Source organism: Podarcis melisellensis (genome assembly GCF_964234715.1).
Source record: "Podarcis melisellensis genome assembly, chromosome: Z".
NCBI classification, from domain to species: Eukaryota; Metazoa; Chordata; class Lepidosauria; order Squamata; family Lacertidae; genus Podarcis; species Podarcis melisellensis.
This window is the reverse complement of record NC_138547.1, coordinates 46172024-46197565: the sequence shown is the minus strand read 5'-3', so window position 1 is coordinate 46197565 and position 25542 is coordinate 46172024. Positions and strand designations below refer to the sequence as shown.

Here is a 25542-nt window from a genome sequence, read left to right as displayed (position 1 = left end):
AGTGCTAAAGCATCTTCTTTGCAAACAGAAGGTCCCAGGTTCAACTTCCCACACTGGAATCTCCAGGGAGAACTAAGAATGTCTTCTGCCTGAAACCCTTGATAGCTGCTGTCAATCAGTGCAGGCAATACTGAAAGACCCAATATGCTTGACTCTGCAAAGGCAGCTTCCTGTATGCCTAAGTGTCATGGGCCATTTTAGCCCTCATGGGGGAGAATTCAATTCTTGCTTGGCTTTGTCTACCAGCACCCTCGGCAGCCCCCAGTAGTTGCTATCCTGCCCAGCAGTCACCTGGCACCTGTCCATTGCACGAGGGCCATCCGGCCCATTTGGGTGGCTGTTTTAACTTTCTCCCAGTTCTTGGGTGAGTACAGGGTGAGCTGTACTTGTTACTAAAGGCGATAAGTACTTTGGCACCCCGCCTGCCCTGCCCTTCCTTAACTGAGGCAGGGAGGGACAAATAAAATCATTGCCTTCTATGACACCAAAGCGTTGCAGAGAGGGCACTGCCCAAGAAAGGCATAGTTAGACACAGGATCCACCCCGCGAGGCGGCACCAGTTCTGTGCCCATCAAAGCTAGAGGACAGTGCAGAAGAAACCAGGAACCTTTTTCTGGCAAGTCTTTTTTCTACCTCTTTAGGGGAGGGAGGGATCCTCCCACTCGGCTGTCAACAGCTGCCCACAAGGAGGAGTTATGGCCACCAAGATGGATGGCTTTAAAAGAGGAGTGGAGAAATGCATGTAGGGCAAGGTTATCGATAGCTGCTAGCCACAATGCCTAGGGTCTGCCTCCACTGTCAGAGGCAGATGCCTCTGAAAACAAGGTGCTTGGAATTGCAATTGTATTGAGGGGCTATGAAGCTCAGGTCCAGAATCTGATTGGCTGCTGTGAGAACAGGGCGGCTGGACTAAATGGGCCACTGGCCTGATCCAGCAGCCAGGCTCTTTGTATGTCCTAGCTGCTTTTCCTATGCCTGCCTTTGCCATAGGTGCTCAGAGTCGCTGCCACGGTCACACCACAAACTTGATTGGGCCTTTTGTGCAATAAGGATTGATGTTCCTCTCTCTGTTGTCCTCAACCAGCCGACCACCACGCAGATGGAATGGGTTGTGGGCCAGGTTGTGAGGCTGGGGCCGCTTCCACATTGCTTATGGAGGCACAGGCTGGCTTTGACAATGCAAAATACTCCATACACAAGCATAGCCAGCTGGTTTCTTAGAATGAGACCTGTTGGCACCTAAGCCTGACTGGAAACCAGCTCCTCCGAGACAGGAGTTCAGCCTCTCCACCTACTGTGGAGGAAAAGAGGCACTCTGCACATGCTCAGGAGACAGTATTAAAATGTTATGTCTCTGGAATTGATCCCTGACATCCAGAGCAGGTTCTGGGGTGAATTTCAAGCCCCGAGGAAGGTTACTGGCCAGCTATCTCAATGGGCAACAATTCTGCCATCATCTCTGATGTCTGTGTTGAAGCACACTTTATCCCCCTGTGCCCGGACAGTGAGCCTAGTGCAAAGGTATTGCTTGCTTTGCCTTATCCGGGTCTTGTGACCATTGGGCTGTTTCAACATCTGTTAGCGGAACCTTGGAGTGGGGCGTCTTAGTACACGTGAGTTAATGTTTACATACAGGATTGGCTTTTGCAAGAGTTTGAAAGGCTTGTGGGGGCACAGTATTTTGTTTGTGGCATTCACAGCTAATTGCAAAAACTGCTTCTAGGGTGTATGGACACGGGGTGGGTTGGAGGAATTAACCCAGGAGTCCATCTTCCTGTTTTGAAGCAGGTGCTGCCAACTCAGAGAGGTGTGGACACATAGTGCTCTGTTCACAGCTGGCATCTTCTGGGTCCCTCATGGGGGAAAGGGAGCATTTGGCCCATGAAACTCTGCCGCTGCTGCCACCACTATGTCTGGCAGAGTCAGGGTGGGGAGCATCTGCCCAAGGCATCTGACCCAGATGAGTGGGCACTGCTCCTGCAGAAATCTCTGGGCTGAACTGGCAGTGCCAACCACACATCCTTATGCTACATGCCTCTTGTGCTTTATATGGGCAGGAGGCGGCAAAGAAGAGGCGAAGTCAGGGTGGGCAAAAGAGTCTCCCCTCCTTCCTTTGGTTTTCCCTAGATGGAAAGAGGGAGGGAAGTGGGAAGGGCTGCCCCACGGTATAAACAGCTCAGCTGGGGCAGCTGGGCTGAAGTTTTTTGCAGAAAGGTTATGCTGGTGACTGTCCTCTGATTGGCTACAGGTAAGTGTGCTAGCAAGGGGTGAGGCTGGCAGAGATCCTGTGGGGCTAGGCAATGCTTTGGTTTTGTCAGTGTGTGGAGTTCCTAGGAGTTTGTGCCTACAGACTTCAACATCCAGAATCTAAACTTAATGAGGAAGACTATGTATGCATTGAAATGCAACTAGGTCATTCTTTTTCTCAATTCGGATATAAGCTGGGGTTTTTTGGTGGGGGGTGTGGAACAAATCAATATACAGTTATTTCATGAGCAATGGCTGGAACATTCGCAAAACAGCAGCAGGAGCTTGCTTGATGCAGAGCAAATGGAAGACTGTAAACGTCCAAGTCCCAAAGTTGCATAGTCAAATCCAGACACCTGCAACCCAAATGCTCTTTCTCCCCCACCCTAACCTTTCGTTTGTTTTTCCACTACGTTTTCTGATTCATGCCATTTCGTATCTGAAATTTTCAGCGTTCAACAGAACTTCTCACATTTGAAGTTAGTGCCAGAAATTAAGCAACAGAGCTGGCTGTTGGATAAGGAGGAAATTCTCTCCTGTTCCAGCATAATGTTCCTTCTGCAGCACTGCAGAAATCAGTATTGGGCGTAAACTTTACAACAAGCTGAGAAAGTCTCCTTTAGTGTGTGTCTGTGCTTAAAAGCCAAGTGCAAGTTTCTAGCCCTTATTGGGGCTTATGCGCTGTGGAGGCCAAGCAGTGATGGGAACTGGGCTGTGGAAGTTGAACATGACTATGCTTTGCAGCGGCAAGATTGTTATTTGTACAAGGATGCAAGGACATATATATTACCTTCTATGGAGCAATGGTTATTGAAATTAGTGGATTTGGCTGAGATTGCAAAGTTGATGTGCTTAATTAGAGGAAAATTAAGAGAAAATTTGTTGACATTTATGAATAATTGGAAGCCCCCTAGGGACTTTGTGTGCAAAATAGAAAATGAGCTTGTGATATCTGGGTTTTAAGACTAAAAAAGATTTGTTTATGGAAAGCAGAAGAGTTAGAGGCTATTATGGAGCTAGGGATTTGCATAAGTCTAGAAAGTTAATAGACGGAGAATTGGATGTCTTTTCTTTTCTTTCCTTTCTTTTTCTATATTTTCTTTCTTTTAGTTTACATGTTTAAAAAATGCTTGTTGTTTGGTGTTAATTTTGTATATTGCTTTTTTGTTCTTTTCTCAAGTTTTAATAAAAATGGTTTTAAAAAAGGAAAAGAACACTGCTATGCTTTGCCTAGCTCCTGGCCTCTCTGCCTAGCAGTCTGTAGAGAGAAAATGATAAGAAAGAGTTAAGTGTGAATGTGAACTTGAAGATCCTGCTCTCTTGTCCTTGCGAAAATATGTTTTGTCCAGAAGTGCAATTCACAGGCGCATGAAATGCATGCGTGAATTTAGGAAGCTGTCTTCCCCACCCCAAGAAATGCACACGTAACCTCCTGACTGCAGCTGCTGAAATATTACCATGATGTTGAAGTGGCCAGTAAACTGCCGTGGTGTCAGCTGGCAACAGCAATGCCTGTGCTGCTTAGGGAATGTGAATGCCCTACCTGGAAGCTGTGACAAAAACAGGTGCATCCTCTGGGGCTGTCCCAAGGTTGCTTTAAGTTGGAGCAAGCTCCAATGGGATGTTGTTTGGGCAGCATTTAGTTTTGGATAAAATGTGCAGTTGTTGCTGCTGTTTGGAAGTTTCTTGTTATAATACTAGGCATTGCTTCAATGTTTATTTAACAGGAGATGTTTGCTTGCTTGCCTTATTAACAATAGTACGACTGTTTAAATTGTGTTCTTTTTTTCTAACTATCCTTTCATTACCTTCAAATGTTGCTCTATTTTGTTCTGTATGGTGTTATGCGCCACTTTGAGCATGTGTTTACCAAAGGAAAGCTGCATACAAATAAACTTACAATTGATGAGGACGGTGCCATTTCCTATCCTGCAAGCAGTGGGTTAATGCTCCTTTGACGCAGAGCCCCACCCCCTCCAAAAGCACCCTTTGCTGGGCTCAGGCTCACTGCTGGATTTGTGCTCCCTTCTCTCTTGCAAACCCCTGTCCAGTCCTGGCTGTTCTTGTCCCTCTTCTGCCACCTCTGCCAGGCCCCACCCCCTGAAAAGAGCTCAGCCAAGGCTCATTGCCGTCAATGCTGACCTGTGGCGTCAAACTCCCTGCAGCCCACCCTGGTCCTCTCCCACTAGGTAAACTCTGCCAAGGGATGGCGATTGTTCTGGCTCACAGTGAGACAAACGGCTGCTATCTTGGTTTGCATGCCGCACCCAAACACATCTGCCCTGGTTTTGCCACCGCTGTTGCTGGTGTGGCCATTTGGGAACATAGTAAGCTGCCTTATTCTGTGTCAGACCATTGGTCCACCTAGCTGAGAACTGACTACACTCCCTGGCAACAGCTTTCTAGGATTTCAGGTAGGGGACATTCCCAATGCTACCTAGAGATACTGGGGTTTGAACATGGGCCCTTCTGCATTCCAAGCAGATGCTCTACCACTGAGCTGGGGCTCTTCCTTTCTATGGCAACATAGCAAACTATTTATTGGCACTATATTAGGAACATAAGAAGCTGTCTTCTGCCTCAGTACAGCCTACACTGACTGGCAGTAGCTCTCCAGAATTTCAGACAGGGGATCTCCCCCAGATTAAACCTGGATTCTTCTGCATGCAAAGCAGATGTTGAACCACTGAACTGTGTCCCTTTACATGCAGGGCATGGTCTTCTTGGTTGCAACTCCCAAATTCCAGAACTCTCACAGGAAATTTGCCTGGTCTATTATTTCATTAAATATTTTCCCTAGCTGCTAAAGACAGCACAGGGATGGGGAATCTCTGTGCCTCAGACCCAGCCCACCCATGAGCCAGGATGAAGCAGCTGCCTCAGGTGGCAGAAGCGCAAGAGGCAGACACTTCTGGTGTGTGGTGTTGCTGCTTGCCTTCCTGACATCTGAGGTGCAGAAGACAGGTGGCAGAACGCCTTGCAGAACATCCTCACCGAGTTTCAGCAAGGCGGGGGAGGGCATGTTCAGGTGGTGGCAGAAATGGGTGAAGGCTGTTCCTGCTGTGCCTCCTCCTCTTCTTCCTCAGACTCCAGCCAGTGAAGAGAGTTGTGGTTCAGCTGCCCCTAGAGGCCTACAAATTCCCCATCTGTGCCTTCTCATTCGGGTTGGGTACACCCTTTCCTTTGACCACCAACTAGTGCTGCGGTTTGGTCATTTTCCCAGATCTGCTTTATGTGCTGACCAGTATTTATTTTTCCATTGTCTAATTGCCTTGTTTTATTGGGATACATACCAACACCCAAAGTGAATGTTTTATAACAAACAAATATTCCGACTAAGCATTCGTAAAAACTTTCTGACAGAAAGAGCTGTTCTTTGGTGGAGCAGTCTCCCACAAGAGGTGGAGGACTGTCCTTCCCTGGACAGATTCCTGCATCATAGTGGGTTGGACTAGATGACCCTTGGGTCCCTTCCAACTCCTAGATTCTATGACTCCATGAACTTCGCTGTGCTCTAAGGAGACTGTTTCCGTTGGTGGAAAAGTGTATGCATTTTATTTTACTTTTTAACGTTCACTCCCATCCCCAACATGACTCACCTTTGGTTCTCAAGCAAAGAGCCACTTCCTCTCCAAAGCTTTCTGGTGCCCTGAATAGGACCTTTGCTCCTTCCAGACCCATGGCCCCTTGTCCAGCTATGTTTGAACTGGTTTAATGGTTAGCTTCCCACAGAAAAATCACTGTCTTGTTGCTTCATTGCACCTCCACCCACCCACCTTCACTGCAAGTACTGGACTGGGATCTGGGATCAAGTTGCTATCCAGTTGGGACAGTGCTCAGTCCTTCCAGCCCCCTTGTAGATCACATGAACTTTGGGAGCTGTCCTCAGCCACCATCCTTCCTGCAGGTCTGCATTTGAAAGGTCTTAGCCCACAAATACTCCAGACACAGAATCCATTTGCTGTCTTGAGTTGCTTGATAAGTCCTTCATGCAATGCCTGATTACCAATAGGCAGAGTAGGTGCTGGTCTATGGGCCCCACAACGGAGCAAAACAATATTGATTTGATCTTGAAAGAGCAAAAATGTACTAGGAGATAATTAGCAAGGCTCAACCCCTCCCCCCAGGATTTTGACTGCCTAGGGGCCTCCCCAGGGTCTAATCCGGCACTCCCTCCATGCCCAGCCCCCAGCCCAGCCCCTGCCAGCAGTTGCCCCAGTTTCTGTCCCTGTGATTTTTTCCCTGCATTCATCCCTTCCTGCATGTGGCAGGAGTCTCTCTTGGACCGAGTTTATGCCCTGTGAGCTTATTCTGCAGCAAAGCTCTTCTGCCCAGCAGCTACCTCCTGTGCTCTAGGCAGGCAGCTCTGTCTGTTGAGCTCATGAAGGGCAGTGAGTGTGTGGGCGGGTGTGTGGGCGGGTGTGGTGTGTGGGTGTGTGAGTATGTAGGGAAGGATGCACTGGAACAGGGTTCGGTTTCCTAACTCAAAGGACTGAAGGCATCATTGTGCTCTGCCAGGCTTGGCACCGGATTCCGGTACTGACTTTGCACCCCGGAAGGAGACGCAAATCACCATCTCTTTTCGTGGGACATGGTACAGCTGACGCCAAAAGGCGTCATGGCTGAGGCAGCTGGTGTGTTGAGCATCCTCCCTTCTGACCCCCGGGGGCAGCAACTAGCAGCCTTAACTCTTCCTTCTCCCACCCCCACCCACTTCCTCCAGGGCCATTGCAGATCTTTCCAAGGCATGCCTGTGTGCATTGGCCTGAGAGCAGAGCGGCCGCCTCCAGTCAAACTCCTGGCTCCTTCTTCCACAAAGTTTAGCACCCCCAGCTTCTATTCTTTGATGTCCAGAGGGGAGAGGTCACTGTGTGGGGTCTCTGGCCCCTGGCAGAGCCTGGGACCAGGTGCTGGTGCTTGGTTAGAACGGCCTGGAATGCCGTACACAGACACTTTGTTTGGCAAGGGTGGGCGGAAGTCCGGGCGCTTGGTCTGAATTCTAAAGTGTGTTGTTTGGGGGCCGATAAAGGCCTCATTGTATGCAAAGCAGTTTATAAAGCAGCGTATGACTTCCCCGAGCTGGGCACAGTCTGCTGGGAGGCCTGACCCTGCAGAGGGAGCCTGCGGCTGCCTTGGGAAGGACCTGCGGCAAGGTAAAGTCCCGGCTGTGAAACCTCCCCTGATCCAGATCTTTGTAGAAGCAGGAATGACTTGGTGGCTAGCAGTCTAGACTAGGGCGGTGGTGGTGGTGGTGGTGGTGGTCCTCAGTGGTGAGATGGGAAGGACCTGTCTATTTTTCCAGAAGCAAGCAAAGGGCATGGATCCAATCTAAAAAGGTAGTACCCCAACCCACTCTTCTGCAGCTCTCCTTCCCATTTTGAAGCGTCAATGGCTGTAGCATCAGAAGAAGTGTGTAATGGCATCTGCTTCTAGATAAGACTTAAACCTAAATGGGTGTGAAGAGATGCCCAGAAGCTGGGAAAGCTCTTTCCCAGGAATTTTTAAAAAATCAAAATGTTTTGTTTATAGCTGTATTATTCCTTTACAATCCTTAACCTTGCAAGGTTGCTCACTACAGCAATCTCTGTATCACTGCTGAATGCCTGAGGTCCAGAGAGCCTAGTTGTCCGCCTAGGGAGTTTGGGGCTGTGGTGACTTCTGAACCGGGCCCTTGTTAGCTCACACAGAGTTTGCCTCTGGGGAGGCTGGGTAATCATTGTGCCTCTTGGGTGATACTTGCACCTCTTCACCTTCTGGAACTCATCCTGTCTCTGACAGAATGAGAACCCCTTTTTTTTGCTTGCAAAGCATTTGGGCATCTGCAGTGCTGCCTCTTTTTCTGGCTGTAGGCTTGTTCAGAAGTTGCACCAAACACAGGTACAAGCTGTCTTTGCCATGTGTACAAATGTGTGCGTGGATGAGCTTACCTGTGTCGTTTTGTGCAGCTCCACTGGTGTTCAGAGACTTTAATGCTCCATGTGAGTAACTGTATGGCTTTACAGCTCAGCTGTTTGTACGCAGAGGCAGAAAAGGAAGCTGCCCTCTGTGGAATCAGACCATTGGCCCATCCAGCTCAGTATTGTTGAAACTGACCATCAGCGGCTGCCCAGCATTTCAGAGAGGGCAGTCTTTCCAAGCCCTGCCTGGAGGTACCAAAAGCTGAAGTTGGAACCTACTGGATGCACACCAGGTGCTCTTCCTCTAAGCTATGGCTCTTAGGAAATCTGTGGCTCAATGGGAGCGCATCCCCTTTGCATGCAAAAGGTCCCAAGTTCAACCTTTGATATCTCTAGGTGGACCATGGTCCGAAATCCCAGAGAGCTGCTGCCAGTCAGTGCAGGTGACACTGAGCTAGATGGACAAATGATCTGACTCCCTAAGCAGCGTTCACATTTACATTAATTAAACCCTCATTGAATGTAATGTTTGACCAACCCTTTTGTTGCTCTCCAAACCATCATGTTGAAAGGCCCATTTTGGGCTGGCTTGCACTGTGCCAGAGCAGAAAGTGCTGTGGACATCAGGAAAGGAGATGCCATGCATCTCTGGTCCCACGCTATGCCTGGAAAACCTTCGTTGTTTGTTTTGCACCTCATCTTTGCAAGTAAGTGAGAGAGCCAGCTAGCTAGCAAGCAAGCAGCAAAGCTTTGCCCCCAATGGAATTCAGGACCTCCCCATCAAACGCTCTGCTCTGCTGCATGTCATGTGCCTCTCATAGGAACAGTGGGAGGTGGTCAGGGAAGCAGGGAGGGAGGGAGGGAGGGAGGGAGAATAGACAGACATCATTAGGCTGTGCTGCTCCCTTGAGAAAAGCTCCATGGCTAAAAAGCAGGAGACTATGAAGACACACCTGTGGGTTTCAGAGCGAACGTTTTCATTTACTATCTAGAATTGGGGCAGCCCTCAGCTTTCAAACAGTGTGTGTGAGCGGGGGGGAATGGACTGACAGAAATTAAATGCCCCACCTGATTTTAGCTTGGGCTTTGCCCAGTGCCATGCTGGCAGTGGAGTAGGCTAGTCCCCTCAATGTTCCACTGGCGCCTCCTTCCCAAAGCCTGGGAAGCTTCTGTCCAGCTTAGGGAGGAAGGCACGATGCTTGCATGTGACACTGCTCCCCACCCCATTGCCCTTGCAGGCTGGCACCTCTGGCCCTAACTGTTCCCCTATGAACAGTTTGCCTTTGGCCCCATTCATGGCCACCATGCAGCCCCTGAAAGATTCTGCTGCCTTCCCAGGGAATGTAGCCCCCAACAAAAGCAGGCAGGGGAAAGATCTCTCGCCCCTGGTGATCTCCAGCTGTTTTGGCCTACAGTTCCCATCGTCCTGCCCAGCATGGCCCAAGACTGGAGAGATCCAAGTTGGTGAAGACTGCCTTGCAGCAGCAGCAGAAGGGGAGCAGTTGAAAGTGGTCTCCTCTGTGACTGCCTGCTGCCCAGAGAAGCCCCTCTGTTTGCAGACTTGTTTCTTGAGCCTCCATGTGCCTGTACAAGAAGTCTCAGCCAGAACTGGCATTGCCCCTGTTCCCTTCCAGAACTGGATGTGTTGAAACAGTGTTGGAAATGTTGTGATGTGTCTGGATTGCAACTTGGCATTTCCTTGGATGATCCTAGGGGTGGCATTCAGCTACGTTTTGGTCAGAGCAGACCTGTTTAAGAAATGGACCTCAGTCATGCTCATTCCTTCCAATGGGTCTATGCTGAATAAAAATTGTTGAGTAGACCATTACCTTTATCACACTTGTTTTTCAAGGCAATGGACTGTGCAGGTCAGAGCAATTCCCATCAGACCCAAGTCCAGGTGCTAAACTCAGCTTTTTTCCGGCCACAGTGCTTGCAGGTAAAGGCTGAACTAAAGGAGGCCCTAAAATAAAACGATAAAGGTGGGCACAGGAGCATTGACTCTTGATTTCAGAAGTCTGGCAACAGCGCGGCTTTGGAGCAGTCAATACACACCTGCCTTGCTTAACAGAACGGAGGTAGGGAAATGGGCCTTTCTCTGAAAAATATTACTTTGGAGAATCTGTGATGCCTACACTCTCAGTCCTTCTGGCAAGTGCCGTAGCTCAGTAGGAAAGCATTTCCCTTGTACACAGGAGGCCCCAGGTTCCATCCCCTGCATCTCCAAGTAGAGCTGGGAATGTCCCCTTCCTAAAACCCTGGAGAGCTGCTACCAGCCTGTGTAGACAATACTGAACTAGATAGACCTCTATGGCATAACTCGTGTTATGCATCCACCTGTATCCCTACCAGCAGCACGGTGGTGGTGGTGGTGGAGGAGGAGGAGGAGGAGGAACCTGCACCTGCCTACATCCTGCTCTGACCCTGCTCTGCTGTTCCCTTGCAGGAGCGCGGAAGAATGAAGTGGGAAGGCTTCTATGCCCTGGTGATCGGTGTGAACCGCCACTCCACCGCCATTGGCCGCATCTGGCTCTCTGTGGTGTTCATCTTCCGCATCATGGTGCTGGTCGTGGCCGCAGAGAGCGTCTGGGGGGATGAGCAGTCATCCTTCACCTGCAACACGCAGCAGCCTGGCTGCAAGAACGTCTGCTATGACTACTACTTCCCCATCTCCCACATCCGCCTGTGGGCCCTACAGCTCATCCTGGTGACCACGCCAGCCTTGCTGGTGGCCATGCACGTGGCATACCAGCAGCACCAGGAGAAGAAGCTCTTGGTCATGACAGGCCATGGAGACCCCAAGCACCTGGAGGAGGTGAAGAAGCACAAGATGCGCATCTCAGGGTCCCTGTGGTGGACGTACATCTGCAGTGTGATCTTCCGCATCGTCTTTGAAGGCACCTTCATGTACATCTTCTACATGATCTACCCAGGGTACCAGATGATCCGCCTGGTCAAGTGCGACGTGTACCCCTGCCCCAACACGGTCGACTGCTTCATCTCGCGCCCTACCGAGAAGACCGTCTTCACCGTCTTCATGCTGGCCACCTCGGGCATCTGCATCATCCTCAACCTGACGGAGGTGGTGTTCCTGCTGGTGAGGGCCTGCGCCCGCCGCGCAACCAAGAGCCACAACCCTTCATCGAAGAAGGGCTCCTTCCTGGGCCACAAGCTCTCCGAGTATAAGCAGAACGAAATCAACCAGCTGCTGACGGAGCAGGACGGCTCCCTCAAAGACATTCTCCGGCGGAACTCAGGGATACAAGAGAAGAGTGACCGATGCTCAGCCTGCTAAGGGTCTCAGGACTGGAGGGCAGGGGTGTTCACAACTTGGTTACAGCACAGCACGCCTGGTGGGGAGAGGGGGGGCCGCAGCTGTGGGCCTGCCAAGTCAGATCACCATAACTCTGTCAAGCCCTCATACTGGGCTCCCTCCGATTTTCCCGTTGCCAGATGCCCCACAAGCCGTGGCCTTTTTCTCCCTACTGCTAGCCCACATAATGTCCTCCAGGCACAGTCCCTGTGGACAGGATGGCCTCTGGTATCGAGAATCACACAATTTGCCCACTGCAGATCCTCTGTTGAATATGCCTCTGGTTGTGATTAATCTCAGCAGCCTAGGGATGATTAGGTAGGCACTAAGACTCCCCTGCTGGGCCCCGTTCTGGGGGTCAAAATATTGCAGAATTGGAGGGCCCGTGTGCCTTTTCCTTGTCTGGCCAGGCCCTTTTTCCTTTTGCCCTCCCAACATCTCCTACTCTTTATCACCCTAACCTACACCAGAAAGAAAGAAAAGCAAAAATAAAAGATGCTAAACCCGAATATGATATTATTTGACGTGCTTTCTACATCCTGGAAGCACTTTGTATCCATACTGTGTAGTCCAGGGAAATTTGTGGCCCAGGATTCATCGGCAGGCGGGACAAGAGCTCATGCACATTGGTCTGCGTCTTTTGAATTCTCCCTGCTGTTTCTAGCCAGCACTTCATGCTGGTTTCCACCACCCTGGCTAGTGCTTTGGAGGAAAAGGTTTGCAGCAGCAGCAACCCATGCAGGCCAGGGGGTGGGGGGCACCTCTTACCTGCCCCCTCCTTTCTGCACTGGGAGTGTTCCTGGGCCTTTTAAACACAACAGAGAAAAGGTAAAATGGCACTGCTTTCACTGCAACTACCTGATTTGCTAGCCAGGCAGAGGTTAAAGGATGGTGAGCCCTCCCACTGGGGGGAAAAAGCCAGCAACCCCCACCTCTGCATCATCACTGCTGCTCTCCTTTAGCCAGGGTTCAAAGAAGATTGGGTTGGGGGCAGAGAGGTGGGGCATTCCCAGGCTATTTTCATCACCTGCTACACCTCATTTTGCCAAAGCAGTCACACAGTATTAAAGCTGGTTTTGCAATTCTCGACTCAAGAGTTGTTTTTCATCTGGGGGTTTGTCTGTGTGTCGCCCCCCACAGAGTGTTACAAATAGTAGTAGGTTGTAGGAACCACACACTCGGATTAAGCCCCTCCTGGCAACTGGGGCGATCCTTCCGGCAGTTGTGCATGTCAGTATTTCAGAAGTTGGCATCCTAAGGCAGACTTCTTTGTCCAGCTAGGATTTTTCTCCGCTTCCTGACAATAGTTCTGCAGGGTCCTCCTTATTGCGTACTACTTGATCCTTCTTAACTGGACATATGGCAAATGGAACCTCCTGCATGCAAGGCAGATAGACCTACCCCTGAGCTGTGCCTCTTTCCTAACAAGGTAGGGCGGCTCTTTCATTCAACCAAAGGTCTGGAGCTCCATGCAAGAAGAGCAGGGCAAATCTCCAGTGGGTTGGGAACAGCTCTGAGCAACATGCCCAGAAGGGAAAGCCCCTGCTTCATCCCAAAATTGAGAGTAGCCCCATGTACTGACCATTGAGTAACCACTTCTCATCGGGAGCTCAGGAAGGGCACTAATCCTCAACGACCACACTGCTGCAAGTTTTCATGCAGGGCTCTTACATAGTCTATTTTGGTGTTCTTCAACCTTGAGTGTCCAAGATGACCACTGGCTGGGAACAGCCACCTCTGGAGACTTGAGGTTGAAGAACGTAAGGACAGCCCTGCTGGATCAGGTTGGTGGCCCATCTAATCCGGCAGAGTTGCCAACCAGATGGGAAGCCTGCCCACAGGACCTGATCCAACAGCAACCTTTCCCTCCCTGCAGTTTTCAGCAGTGGGAATTTTGGAGCATACTGTCTCCAACAGTGAAGATAAGAGCATAGCCTATCAAAACTTGCTGCATGAAGGACATTGCTGACAGGAAGGCTGCTCTGCTCAGGCCAGAGGGACAGGGTGGGTGGGGAGGTTTGGAAGCTGTGCTTCATCCACAAGTACCCTTTTTTCTTTCAAAGAACAAGATCCGAGGGAAATCCCTGCAGGTTTTTCAGCCTGGATGAGGAAAAGCTGCCCGAGGACAGGTTGTTCCTGTCCGTGCACTTCTCTCCCCAAAATCCCCAGCTCACACTTGCAATTATTTTTAAAATGTTCCTACTTTTAAATGAATTAACCTTGGCTTATAAACAGATGCAGGTATCTAGTTTTAGAAAACTGAAAACAAAAAGGCAGGTCTGAGGCACAGCATCTGTTTTGCATGCGTTAGATCCCAGGTTCAAACCCAATGGCACCTCCAGATCAGAACTTGGACTGTCTCCGTACTCACTAATCCAAACCCTGGAGAGCCAGTGTTGTCAATACTGATCTACATGGACCAAATACCTGACTCAGTATGATCCAGTTGACTTATTTATTTATTTTTTACTTTAAAATGCATAAAGTGAAGCCTAGCCTTCTGACACCACCTGCTTATCTTACTGGTAAGTGTGCAGGGTAAATTGCTAAGGTCCACATGGCAGATGAACTTTGTGCTGTGCTCACCTTGAAAATGTTTTGTTCCTCTTCGCCTCAAGTGGTCCCTGATAAACACTGAGTGGTTTTATTGATTGGTTGCATTGCATTGCATTTACATCTCACCTTTCCTTCAGAGAGCTCAAGGACATGGTTACCCCCCCTCCTCAATTAATCCCCACAACAACCCTGTGAGGTGGGTTAGGGTTGAGAGGCAGTGAGTGGTTCAATGTCGCCTAGGGAGCTTCAGAGGAGATTAAAACCCTGGCCTCCCAAGGTCCTAGTCCAGCACTCAAACCACACAAGACACTGGCTTTTACACTGCACAGGAAAATGCGCTGTGCAAGAACATAAGATGTATTTATTTCCCCTCCCCAACATAAGCCACTGCGTACCACCTGCTCCAGTGACCAGTGGACTGGGATGTGGGCAAGGAGGCTGGTCACAAAGGAGGTGGGTAACCTGTCACACTGCTCTCCCTGACTTCTGAAGCAGCTCTCTTGAGTTGGGAGCATACTGGCTTGTTGCAAGAAGCTGCACAAGAGGCACTGCATCCCCCAAAATGTCACATTCAGAATGTAAGATGATGCTGGTTCCTGGATCAGGCCAAAGGGGCCCATCTAGTCCAGCATCCTGTTCTCAAGAGTGGCCAAGGAGATGTCTCTGGGAAACCCACACTTGGGAAATGAGCGCAACACAATTCTCTCTGCTTGGGATTCTCATCAACTGGTTTTCGTTTACTGTCTCCAAAGCAGAGGGAGAACACAGGAATCAGGGTCAGTGACCACCAACAGCCTTGTTCTCCATGATTTTGTCTAATCTTCTAAAGCCACCCAGGTAGGTGGCCATCACCAGGTGGGAACACCATAAATAAGTCCTTTCTTTTGTCTGTTAAGGTTTCCAACATTCAGCTTCACCGGGTGGTCCAAAGTTTTAGTAGCACATGCAGGGGGGGAAATATTCCCCTTTCTCTTTGTTGACTTTCTCCCTACCATTGCTACAGACACAAGAGGGAGGTATGCTGAGGCTTCCGAGGGCGATGAGGTGGTGACTGGCTAGAGGAAGCAGAACGACCATCCCAGAGCATAGCCTCTCTCGTCCGCAGGTCATTCCAAGGTCCCTCTCACCAGAGAGCTCCTGCCTAAATATAACCCCACTCACCCTTCACACTTGCCCTGCAGGAGGGGCTATAATTAACCAAGTGTGCTGTCCAAAAATAAGAGTGTTGGAAGTGACCCCCCAGTGGATGCTGCAGAGGTCAGTCATGAAAACAGCCAATGAGCAGCAAAGTCCTAATGGCAACAAAGCCCCAGCCCAGGGAGGAGAGACACCAGGAAGAGATCGTTGCTCCATTGTGGTCACCGGCGGAAGAGACAGCCGGACAGGCGCTCAGAGGTGGCTCAAAGGAGGAGCTGCTGACACCCAAGGGAGCTGACAACACCCGGGATGCTGGCCAGGATGTGAAGTGTTTTGATGCCAGGACCTCCGAATGCAGACAGGGTGAGTGTTGCTGCACCTGGGTGGAGTCTGACTTTGGAAGGGCTTACTACCCCACCCCCAGCAGCCACCTTGGCTCTATGAACTTGCTGCTTTGGGCACAACCCCAGCTTGGGTCGGTAGTAATCTTGGTCCCCTACTGTGGCCATACCATAGGGCTGGAGGGGCAGAAAGGGGGTCTTGGCCATCTCCCAGCTGTGCCCAGATCTGAGGGGAAGAACTGTGCTTTGGGGCCAAGGCTTGTCCTTGCAGGCAACAGGTGCTCAGCTCCACTCCTGGGCACTAAGCTATTTATCCGGTTAAATGCCTGGCTTTTCAAGTGACATGCACACAATGGGCCCTACCCAGAGAACAAAAGCACAATGACTCCTCATACATCAAAGGGCGGCCTGCTTGGCACAGGTAGGTCCTGCCCCTCCTCCCTCCCCATTGGCAGGGAGAGGAAGAGAGCCAGCAGTGCCAGCACCCCACCCCAATTGTCTGAACCTCCCTTTCTTGCAGGGCAAGCCCGCCTTGCACCCATGGGCGACTGGCACCTGCTTGGGAGGCTGCTGGAGAGCGCACAGGAGCACTCCACGGTGGTGGGCAAAGTCTGGCTCACTGTCCTCTTCATCTTCCGCATCCTCGTCCTGGGGGCAGCAGCAGAGAAGGTGTGGGGGGACGAGCAGTCCAACTTCTCCTGTGACACCAAGCAGCCTGGCTGCCAGAGCGTCTGCTACGACCAGACCTTCCCCATCTCCCACATTCGCTTCTGGGTGCTGCAGATCATCTTCGTCTCCACGCCCAGCCTCATCTACCTGGGCCACATCCTGCACTTGGTGCGCATGGAAGAGAAAGAGCTGGGGGCCTCCCTGGGGGTTCAGGTGGAGGCCAGCAGCAGCCCAGCAGCTCAGCCCAGGCCTGGCACATCCCCTGTGCGGGACGCCTGCGGAAGGATCCGCCTGCAAGGGGCCATCTTGCGAACGTACTTCTGCAATGTTGTTTTCAAGGCTCTCTTTGAGGTGGGATTCATCCTGGGCCAGTACATGCTGTATGGCTTTGAGCTGAAGCCCCTCTACACCTGCAGCCGCTGGCCCTGCCCCAACACGGTCAACTGCTACATCTCCCGGCCCACCGAGAAAACCATCTTCATCCTCTTCATGCTGGCCGTCGCCTGCCTCTCCCTCCTGCTCAACATGGTGGAGATGTACCACGTGGCCACCACTAAGTGCAGGCATGAGCCCAAGCTCAGCCCAGAAGGGCAGCCAGAAGGAGAGCCTGCCAGCCACCGCCTGCTTCACTGCCCCAGTGCTACGCCTCCCAGCAGCCCCTCTCTGCAGCCTGCAGAGAAAGCCAGTCCACGGACGGAGGGAGTGAGTGAGAGCCCCGCTTGCGGCGGAGGGCAGAAGCGAGGGAGCAAGTCCAGCAAATCAAGCAACAAGTGGAGGTCCAGTGACCTGGCTGTTTAGCCAAGGAACTTTGCTAACCTCACACTGGATAGCAAGACCCAAGCGTTCCCACAGGCATTAGATGCACCACCAAGTCGAAATCCCTACCCCAATGCCTGATCAGAGAGAGAATTCCCAGGCTGGAGGAAAGGTAGCCTGTATCTGCTCAGGAATTAAGAAGCCTCAGGCCTCTCTCCTTTACCTCCCAAGCCTGCCCTTTCATCAGAGAGCAACTCTGCCACGCTAGGAGAAGCAGCAGAGACTTCACAGCTCCCTTTCCAATGAAGAAGGGGGAATCTGAGGAAGAGTCTCAGGCTGGTGCTAAGTCTCGAGACCCTCTTCTCCAAGGCATCAGCCCCAAATGCCTGAAGCAGAGACTTCAGCCACTTCTCCTTTTGGGAGCAGCTGCTGCAAAGCCACAAGCAGAGAAGAGCACTGGGCATGTGGACAATGGCCAGGCGCTTTGGAAGATTCTCTTGGTGTCTGCTGCCCCTTAGTGGCCAGGAAGTGGAAAGAGCACGCTTCAAGGCTGGCTCAGTCGGAGCAGAGAGCTGATGCGATGGGACCCACAGCAGCCAAGTCAGGGAAGGGGGTGGAGGTCTTCCCCTGGGGGCATAAAAGTTGGTAAGGCATGCTGGCTGCCGCATGCACACCCACCAATGGAAATTACCTTGCTGGGACATGGGGCCTCCAACCCTGTTCTCGTGCATCACCACATTTTGGGGGCACAGAGACAAGGACCACAGCCCTGGAATAAGAAATGAAGAGAGACAAGTCGGCCAAATTTTTGTGCCTTTATTTGAAATGAATGGTTTCCAGAGAGACGCGGGGAGGGCAGGTCCTAATGCCCTGGGCATCACTACGACGACGAGACCCGCAGACTGGCTCACTGGCAACAAGGACACAGACAGGGGCTGGGCCAGAACAATATATACAGGCTCAACAGACAGCACCAGCACCAGCACCAGCCATAGCTCAGAGTTCAACGCAACACACACAGATGGGTGAGGAAAGGGTTGGTGGGATGCTGAGCAGCCTCTGCCTCATGGGGCAGTGGGCGTGGTGGGGTGGGCGGCCAAGCTAGCATCGAGGAAGCAGGGGAGAAGGCGGCTCAGGGTGCAATGCTAGGGCCTAGTCTCCCCCAATACGAGAGAGAACAGTGTGTTCAACCGTTGGGGATGGGGGGGGAGGGAGGACTGCCATCTACTGGGCAAGGGGAGAACTGTAGAAGCCCCCACCCACCCCGTGCAAGAGAACGTGCACGGCAAGGAGCCAATTCATTCACCCCGCCCCAATTAGCACAACCAGGCACAGGGTCTGCACCCCCAGAGCCCAGCTCTCCTGCAACAGCAAAGACACGCCCTGCACCCTTCCCTCCCCAGGTGAAGAGCCTACCTGTGACACTCCCCCCAAGCCAACACATAGCAAGGAGAAAGGGGCAGGCAAGCAGGCACTCCTAGGCAGCGTGGGAGGAGAGGGAGGGTGGGGGTGGCTCCTCGTCAGAGGGAAAGTGATCACCTAGTGGGGAGTGTCTAGAGCCCTATGTGCCCACCAAACCAGGCAGGAAAGGGGCAGCAAGCCGCACACACCCCACAGTCACCCACTAGATGGCTGGAGTAGTGCTGGGGGGCCCCAATCTCCCTCTGGCAAGACCGGCACCACCTGCTCAGTCCATTTCGTCATCCAGGCCGCCTCCGCCTCCGCGGCTGTGCTCCTCATAGATCTCGCGCACAGCCAGGACGCGGTTGAGCATGCTCTCGAGCATGCTTTTGTCCATGGGGATGACGGAGTACCACAGCGGCGACTCGGCGATGCACGACCTCTCAGGCTGCAGGTAGAAGACATCATTGCGGTTTCGCAGGCTTTCAGGGCTGCAGCCGGAAGGAAGGAAGGCAAGAGGAGAATAGCAATGAAGACAGAGAAGGGGCTTCTGGCCTAGGCAGGAACCCCACCCTTCCCTGGTCCCCCACTGCCCCCTCTTTAGGTTCAGCACATAAGCCCTGAACCAAGAGACATGGGATCCCAAGTTGCACTGAGGAGCAAGGACTGCAGAGCAGCGGCTTTCTGCTCTGGCCAAAACCTTTCAACACCACCTGCTCCTGCTCCTCACAATGGCTGCCTCAATGCCTGCTGCATCCTGCTGCCACCACCGCCCTTGATGCCAGTTTAAAAAAATGAATGGGTAAAACACCACTGCGTATGACTACCACCACTGCTGGCAGCAACGGCACTAGCCTCCCCCGCCATCGGCATCTACCTAACAGCAAAATGGGGGGGGGGGTGTCGCCAAGCTTTCTGGGTCCTTCGAGTACTGAGGCAATGCAGAGAAACTGTCATGAGCACCACCATGCACGAGCTGCAATCGTGTGCACTGCGACCCTGTGCACACAGAAACGAGGCATTGTAGAGTTGGAAGGGACCCTGAGGACCATCTAGCTCAATGCCCTACAATGCAGGATTCTCAACACACAGTCCCCCATCCCATTTGAAACCATACCAGACCCTGCTTAGCTTTGCAAATGTGCTAGCACCTTTACTGTTGCACCACTAGGAGTTCGTTCCCACCAACGCATTTAGGCTTCAAAAGGGGGCTTTTTCTTTTTCTTAAGCCTAATGGGTGTCTTTGTGGGGTGGGGAGCTGGTGTCAGGGACGACCCTCCAAGCAACAGGTAAAGCCTCTGCGGGGGTCCATGGCCTACTGCCATCATACTGGGGACCCATGAGCCCAGCCAACAACGTTCAGGAACCAACTGAATATCAAATGGGCCTTGTTGCCGGAATGGGCCAAGGGCCCTCTGTTCTCGCAGTGGCCAACCAGACACCCTAACAGAAAGCCCACGAGCAAGGCCTGAGCACGAGCCACCTCACCCCTCCTGCAATTTCCCAGCAGCTGGCATTCAGAAGCCCCGCACCCTCTGGCAGTCAGCTGCTGCAAAAGACTCTCACCATTTGGAGAGATAGAACTCGTAGAACTTGACCGGGCAGCGCAGAGGGTTCATGCGGTTCTCTCGCTGCTCCAAGACAGGCGCTTCCTCCTCTCGCTTCCGCTTGCCCAGGCCGCCATCTGCAGGGAGAGTGTGGAGGTGCAGTCAGGACAGGGGCATCCCCAAAACGGATGGGCAGCAAATGGATGTGGGCGGAAAGCATTCCCTACCTCTCCCCTTCCGGTGCCGCACGGGAGCATAGTAGCGGATGCTCACCACCTTGGTGGTGCCCCGTGCCGTGGTGCACTTGCGCGACTGGCGCACGACGTTGGTGAAGGAGAGCTGCATGTGCTCCTCAGCTGTCTGGAGACCAAAGAACTTGGTGTTGAAGAACATGAGTGTGTTGAGGAGCACGAAGGGAGAGTAGACGCCCAGCTGCTTGCACTCCCAGAGGTGCTCCTCTTCCACGCGGGAGAAGACGGTGTCTGCAAAAGGACAAGCCACCACTGTCACAGGCATAGTGAGCCACAAGGCAACAGACAGAGCCAAGAACTGTGCTTTGATGCACTGGCTAGGGCTCATGGGAGCTGCAGATCAAGTCGATTGGGCTTTATGAAGGCCATGATGTCTTCTGCCCCACCTGGATCACTTAAGCCTTCTGATGGGAAACTCTGGGTGGTCCAACATGCTCTTGAGGTTCCCTTGGCCCTGCCCTGTGGAACTCCTTGCGTACAGAGGTTTGGCAAGAGTCATCCAAGCTCAACTTGTAGGCATCATAGAATTGCAGAACTGGAAGGGACCCTGAGGGTCATCCAGTCCAGCCCCCTGCAATGCAGGAATCTCAGCTAAAGCATCCATGACAGGTGGCCAGTCAACCTCTGCTTAAAAACCCTCAAGGAAGGAGAGTCCACAGCCTCCTGAGAGAGACCGTTCTATTTCAAACAGCTCTTGCTATCAAAAAGTTCTTCCTGATGTTTAGTCAGAAATTCCTTCCTTGTACCTTGAAGCCATTGTTTCTGCAAACTGTTTTACTCAGATGGGCCTTTCAAACCTGGCATTCTTTACCACGAGCTTTTATTGATATATCTGACATTCTTAATATTATTACACTGCTGCGCTTTTAAGCTGCCTACTGCCTTTTGATGTTCAGTTTGAAGGTGTGGCTTATTTATATATACATATATTTTAATTAAAAGATATAGAAAGCATCAGGTTGCAGAGCACTGCACTAAGAGGCTAGGAAGGCTGCATCTGGTGCAATACCAGGAAACCTAAGTAGCCTGTTGCCATGGGATCCCCTCCTTTTCCCAGGTCTGACGCATTTAGAACTGGCCTTAGTATAATAAACTCAGTTGCTCGTTTTCTGCTGTGCGCACAATCAAGCACACGGCTGGCAAGAAACCATTACGGGAAACCCATCAATTGTTACTTTGGAGAGAAGTGTTTGTTATATACATATATTCATTTCAGCATATTTTCTAGCTTTTTTGTGCACTACATGCATGAACCTATCATTTAGTGCAGCCCTCCCCAAACCAGACCCCCCTAGATGTTTCAGACTCCAACTCCAATCAGCCCCGGCCAACACAGGCTGGGCAACTTCCTCAACCATTCCTCATCTTTCTGTAAGTTTGCTGCATTCTTTCTTTGCTCTCCTTCCTTGGCCCCATGAAAGCACGGGGAACCTTTGGTTCTCTGACTACAACTCCCATCTGCCAATGGTCAGTGATGATGGGAGTTGTAGTTCAGCAGCATCTGGAGGGCTAAAGGTTTTCAACACCTGGTCTAATAATTTTTGAACTCTTTCCTTCCCTAAGCTGTTGACCTCCAGGTGTTTGGGAACTCTCACCAGCAAGTCCAAAATATCTGGAGAGCGACAAGTTGGCAAGGGCTGGCTTGGCAGCTATACCAAAAAAATTGGGCCTCGGTTCAAATCCTGGCTCAGCCATCGCCTTCTTGGGCCAAAATTAAGAATGAAGAAAAGAGGGTGAAAAACAGCCCTGCTTCCTGGGATGGCTATGAAAACAGACTGATGAACAGTTCACTGAAAAGACCTGGAGCTGTCAATATACTATGCACAAAGCACCACAGACCCTCTTGGGTGCTAAGATGGGCAGAGAAGGTCCTCTCAGTGGTTCCTCCACCCCCAGAGGCTTAAGGGGTGGCGGCCTGTGGAACTCCCTCCCCACAAAGGTGCATCTGGTGCCTTCATCAGACAGCTTTTGGAGAATGCTTAAGGGACACCTCTTTACCCTGGGCTTCTGACATGTGGTTTTAGGACCTACCTAACATTTATTGTTACAAGTTGCTTTCAATATTGTGTTTTAATGCTGTAACCCACACCAGGACCTTGGGGTGAAGGGTGGGTAATAAATATTAAACCTGCTTCCACAAACTGTGATTGTTGTGGGGGGAGGACACCAAGAAATAAATGCCCAAAGCCTGACATGGAAGCCTCTGAACTTGGCCCTTTTGCTTGACAGTGACTATGAGCATTAAGTCCAGATCAGAGCCTCAAAAGATCCATTAGGTGCCTGGGAGGGTGTCCCAAGAAAAGCCCCAAAGTGAAGCAGGAAGGCAAGAGCCCATTCCCTGCTCCTAGTGCTACCCGCTGAAAATTGGACAGCCCAATATATATCCCTTTCCCAGAATCTGGAAACTTCTTCCAGGATGCCGAGGGAAGAGGAAAACACATCTCTTATTTCCCTCCCTCTGGCCCCCTCCCCAAGGCACGTACTGTTGGGCAGGATGGTGGGCTGCCAGCCGCTGAGCAACCTGTTGAGCTCCTGCACAAAGGTCAGGTAATAGAGGTCCGTGAAGATGTTCACCATGCGGTTGTTCTCCAGCAGGTACTGAAAGGGGGAGATGGGAAGCACAAATCAAGTAGGAAACTGCAAAACCTGCTCTCTCCCATGCACACTCTCATTACCTCCCCCCAGCTCCATACAGAACACTTGCTAGGCTGGCAAGAACGTGTGAACCTAATAAGAGCCTGCTGGATCAGGCCAATGCCATCCTGTTCTCACAGTGGCCAACCAGATGCCTGTGGGAAGCCAGGAAGCAGGATTAGAGCACAAGAGCCCTCTCCCCTAATGTGGTTTCCAGCAGCTGGTATTCAGAAGCATTCCCGTCTCCAGCTGTGAAGGTAGAGCCGAGCCACGGTGGTTAGTAGCCACCAATAGCTCTCTCCTCCATGAATTTCTCCCATTCGAGCACTCTCCCCTCCTGTGGTTTCCAGCAACAGGTGTTCAAAAGCATCACGGCCTCCTACACAATAGCCTTGTGTGTCAGTCCCAGAGAAAGCTCTCTTGCCAGCCAACAGGTGTTTTGGCAGCAGGATGCTGGTTCAATTGCTTCTGGGCATATGGAAAGAAGGTAAGATTTGGGAGAGGGTGGGGGGGTCTCCTTACCTGCTGTATGCCAAGGCAGAGGTAATAGATGCTGTCAGGCTCATAGCGCTCGCCATTGGGACGAGTGATCTCCTTCACAAACTGGGCCAGACCGTAATTCAGTTCTGCCGCTGTGCAGGCCAGAATGTCCTCTTTGATCCGCATGGGTTTGGCTGCAGGACAGCAACAGAGCAGAGTGATCATCATCATCACCGTCATCAACTAAGGTCCACAAGTTGGGCTACAGCACTAAAACAAAACTAATAAAAGCAACCTAAAACAAACTTACAACCACAAAACTAAAGGGAAGCCCTAAAATATGCACCTCTGGCGTCAAAAGCCAGGGCAAACAGTACGTCTTCGGCGTTTGCTATAAGCAGTGCAACAAAGGTGTCAGGAGTGCACCTCTGTGGGGAGTTCCACAACTTGGAGGCCACAACCTCCCAACTCAAGTCTCTGAGGGTGGAGGAACGACCAAGAAAACCCCCTCTGAGTGCCGGGGGGGGCACACCTTCCTTCTCCTCCTCCTCCTCTTCCCTCCCTCCTTGACTCCAGCATCCCCATCTCCTAGAACTGCAACTGCCCCTCCACCCGGCGCAGACTTACGGCCAAAGCGCAGCTCGTCGCCCTTGCTGGTCTCGCCGCCAGCATACTTTGCCTGCACCCAGCTCTTCCAGGCGTTCACACCATAGGAGTAGTTGAGGGCTGTACAGCTGGGCTGGCTGCTCATGGAGTCCCGTGAACAGCTCTCTGAGAGAACCAGGCGCTTCGGGCCCTGGGGGAGGTGGGGAGGAAGGGAGGAGGAGAGGAAGGCCTGTCTTGTAAGACAATTGTCAGCAAGGGAGAAGGGCATACACATTAAATTGGGGTGGGGGTGGGGAGACGAAGCCAGAATCTGCTTTGCATGACATTTGCTTGAGGAAGGAGGGTAGTCCACACAGTTCACCATTTCCATCTCACACCCTTGGATTCCTTTACCTTGGGTGCAGTGGTTTTCAGCCTGTGTGCCATAGCCCCCTGGGGTGCCTTGAATGATGGCCAGGGGTGCCGCAGGCATCCCTGGCCTCTGTCCCTCTTTCTTTCCCTCCCTCCCTTCCTCTGGTGCCTTTTCACATCTCATAGCTCTTTGTTGCAGCAGCCCTGACTATGAGCTCCCCAGGCAAATGGTGCCTCTGGGGCTGGTTAGGGGGTGCTTCACAGGGCCCTGTGGGACAGTGTGAAGAGGTATGACAGAAAAGTTTGTTTGCTGGGCAGTTTGAGTCACCAAGTGTTGTTTTTTTCCTGCCAGCAAAAGGTTGTCTGATTGGCCAGAGTTCCGGGGGAGGGATATGATTGGTTTGGAGAGATTAGACAGGTTTCAGGTTGGAAAAGAAAGGGGTTCTGAGGGAAGGAGGAGATACACTGAGGAGCCTATCCGTAGGAAGAGAGCAGCTGGGTCAGGGAGACCAGGCAGAGGATCTGGGGAAGGTATCCAGACAGGAGTATGCTGGGAGGGCTGAGTCTGAGCCAGGAGAGACAGATCCTGTGGGAATTCAGGCTCCCTGGGTGTCAGTCTAGCCAGGAGGGGAGAGTTCAGTACCTAGAAGAGTCCCAACCCAGTGACAAGGGGAGATGGGATCCCCTGGGTCTGAAATACCATTTATATAATACCTCAGGCGTGGGGTTGTTAAGAGGGGGTAACTGAGGAAAAATGCCCCTCGCTCATGAACCAAAGGATTAAGCTGTGAAGGAAGTGGTATAGTGTTGAAGGTATTGTATTATCTAAGTGACAGACACTGATTTGAACATTTTACCATCTCTTCTGGAAACCTGAATATTTATCTACCTGAAGTGTGCCAACTGATGTTTAGTAACTGAAATTTAAGAAGAGTTGTACCTATAATACTGCATTTAAGCCTGAGACATCGTATAGTTAAAGTAACTAAGTTGAATTCTACCTGAAAGAACTCGTTTCCTGACCAACTTTGTGTCATAAACTTAATAAAACTTTTTGTGTTTGATCAACTCCTACCTGAGACTCTAAATCATGGGTAGGCAAACTAAGGCCCGGGGTCCAGATCCAGCCCAACTGCCTTCTCAATCCGGCCCGCAGACGGTCCGAGAATCAGCGTGTTTTTACATGAGTAGAATGTGTCCTTTTATTTAAAATGCATCTTGGGAATATTTGTGGGGCATAGGAATTCGTTCATTTTTTTTCTTTTTCCAAAATATAGTCTGGCCCCCCACAAGGTCTAAGGGACAGTGGACTGGCCCCCTGCTGAAAAAGTTTGCTGACCCCTGCTCTAAATCATT

At 51.4% G+C, this 25542-nt stretch overlaps 3 protein-coding genes across 8 annotated transcripts in view; 2 read left to right on the top strand and 1 right to left on the bottom strand.

Moving 5' to 3' along the window:
- The first annotated feature begins 2195 nt into the window (after positions 1–2195).
- GJB1 (gap junction protein beta 1) lies at positions 2196–12539 on the top strand. 2 transcript variants are annotated; one of them, XM_081897271.1, is made up of 2 exons: positions 2196–2248; positions 10591–12539. In XM_081897271.1, the coding sequence occupies exon 2, from the start codon at positions 10603–10605 to the stop codon at positions 11437–11439; it is 837 nt and encodes a 278-aa protein (XP_081753397.1). In that variant the 5' UTR covers positions 2196–2248; positions 10591–10602; the 3' UTR covers positions 11440–12539. The 2 variants fall into 2 exon arrangements, with proteins under 2 accessions (XP_081753397.1, XP_081753398.1); XM_081897272.1 differs by lacking the exon at positions 2196–2248 and adding an exon at positions 7352–7400.
- Positions 12540–13466: 927 nt separating this feature from the next.
- Positions 13467–17561, top strand: LOC309361932 (gap junction Cx32.2 protein-like). Its single transcript, XM_081897256.1, has 2 exons — positions 13467–15513; positions 16012–17561. Exons 1-2 carry the CDS (start codon positions 15291–15293, stop codon positions 16956–16958), a joined length of 1170 nt encoding a protein of 389 aa, XP_081753382.1. The 5' UTR covers positions 13467–15290; the 3' UTR covers positions 16959–17561.
- A 156-nt stretch (positions 17562–17717) lies between these two features.
- Positions 17718–25542, bottom strand: part of ZMYM3 (zinc finger MYM-type containing 3) — a 28696-nt gene continuing 20871 nt past the window's right edge. For all 5 annotated transcript variants that reach the window (XM_081897216.1, XM_081897213.1, XM_081897217.1 and 2 more), the window contains 6 exons: positions 23857–24025; positions 23272–23423; positions 22599–22713; positions 20092–20346; positions 19884–20001; positions 17718–18808 (listed from right to left, as the gene is read on the bottom strand). In XM_081897216.1, the coding sequence (XP_081753342.1) occupies positions 18604–18808; positions 19884–20001; positions 20092–20346; positions 22599–22713; positions 23272–23423; positions 23857–24025 (1014 nt within the window). In that variant the 3' untranslated portion in view covers positions 17718–18603. The remainder of the gene's footprint in view (positions 18809–19883; positions 20002–20091; positions 20347–22598; positions 22714–23271; positions 23424–23856; positions 24026–25542) is intronic.

Coding starts and splice junctions, on each gene's coding strand:
- GJB1 (XM_081897271.1), top strand. CDS start 10,603: ATGAAGTGGGAAGGCTTCTATGCCCTGGTGATCGGTGTGAACCGCCAC.
- LOC309361932 (XM_081897256.1), top strand. CDS start 15,291: ATGAGCAGCAAAGTCCTAATGGCAACAAAGCCCCAGCCCAGGGAGGAG. Junction 15,514..16,011: donor GACCTCCGAATGCAGACAGG/GTGAGTGTTGCT, acceptor CCTTTCTTGCAG/GGCAAGCCCGCCTTGCACCC.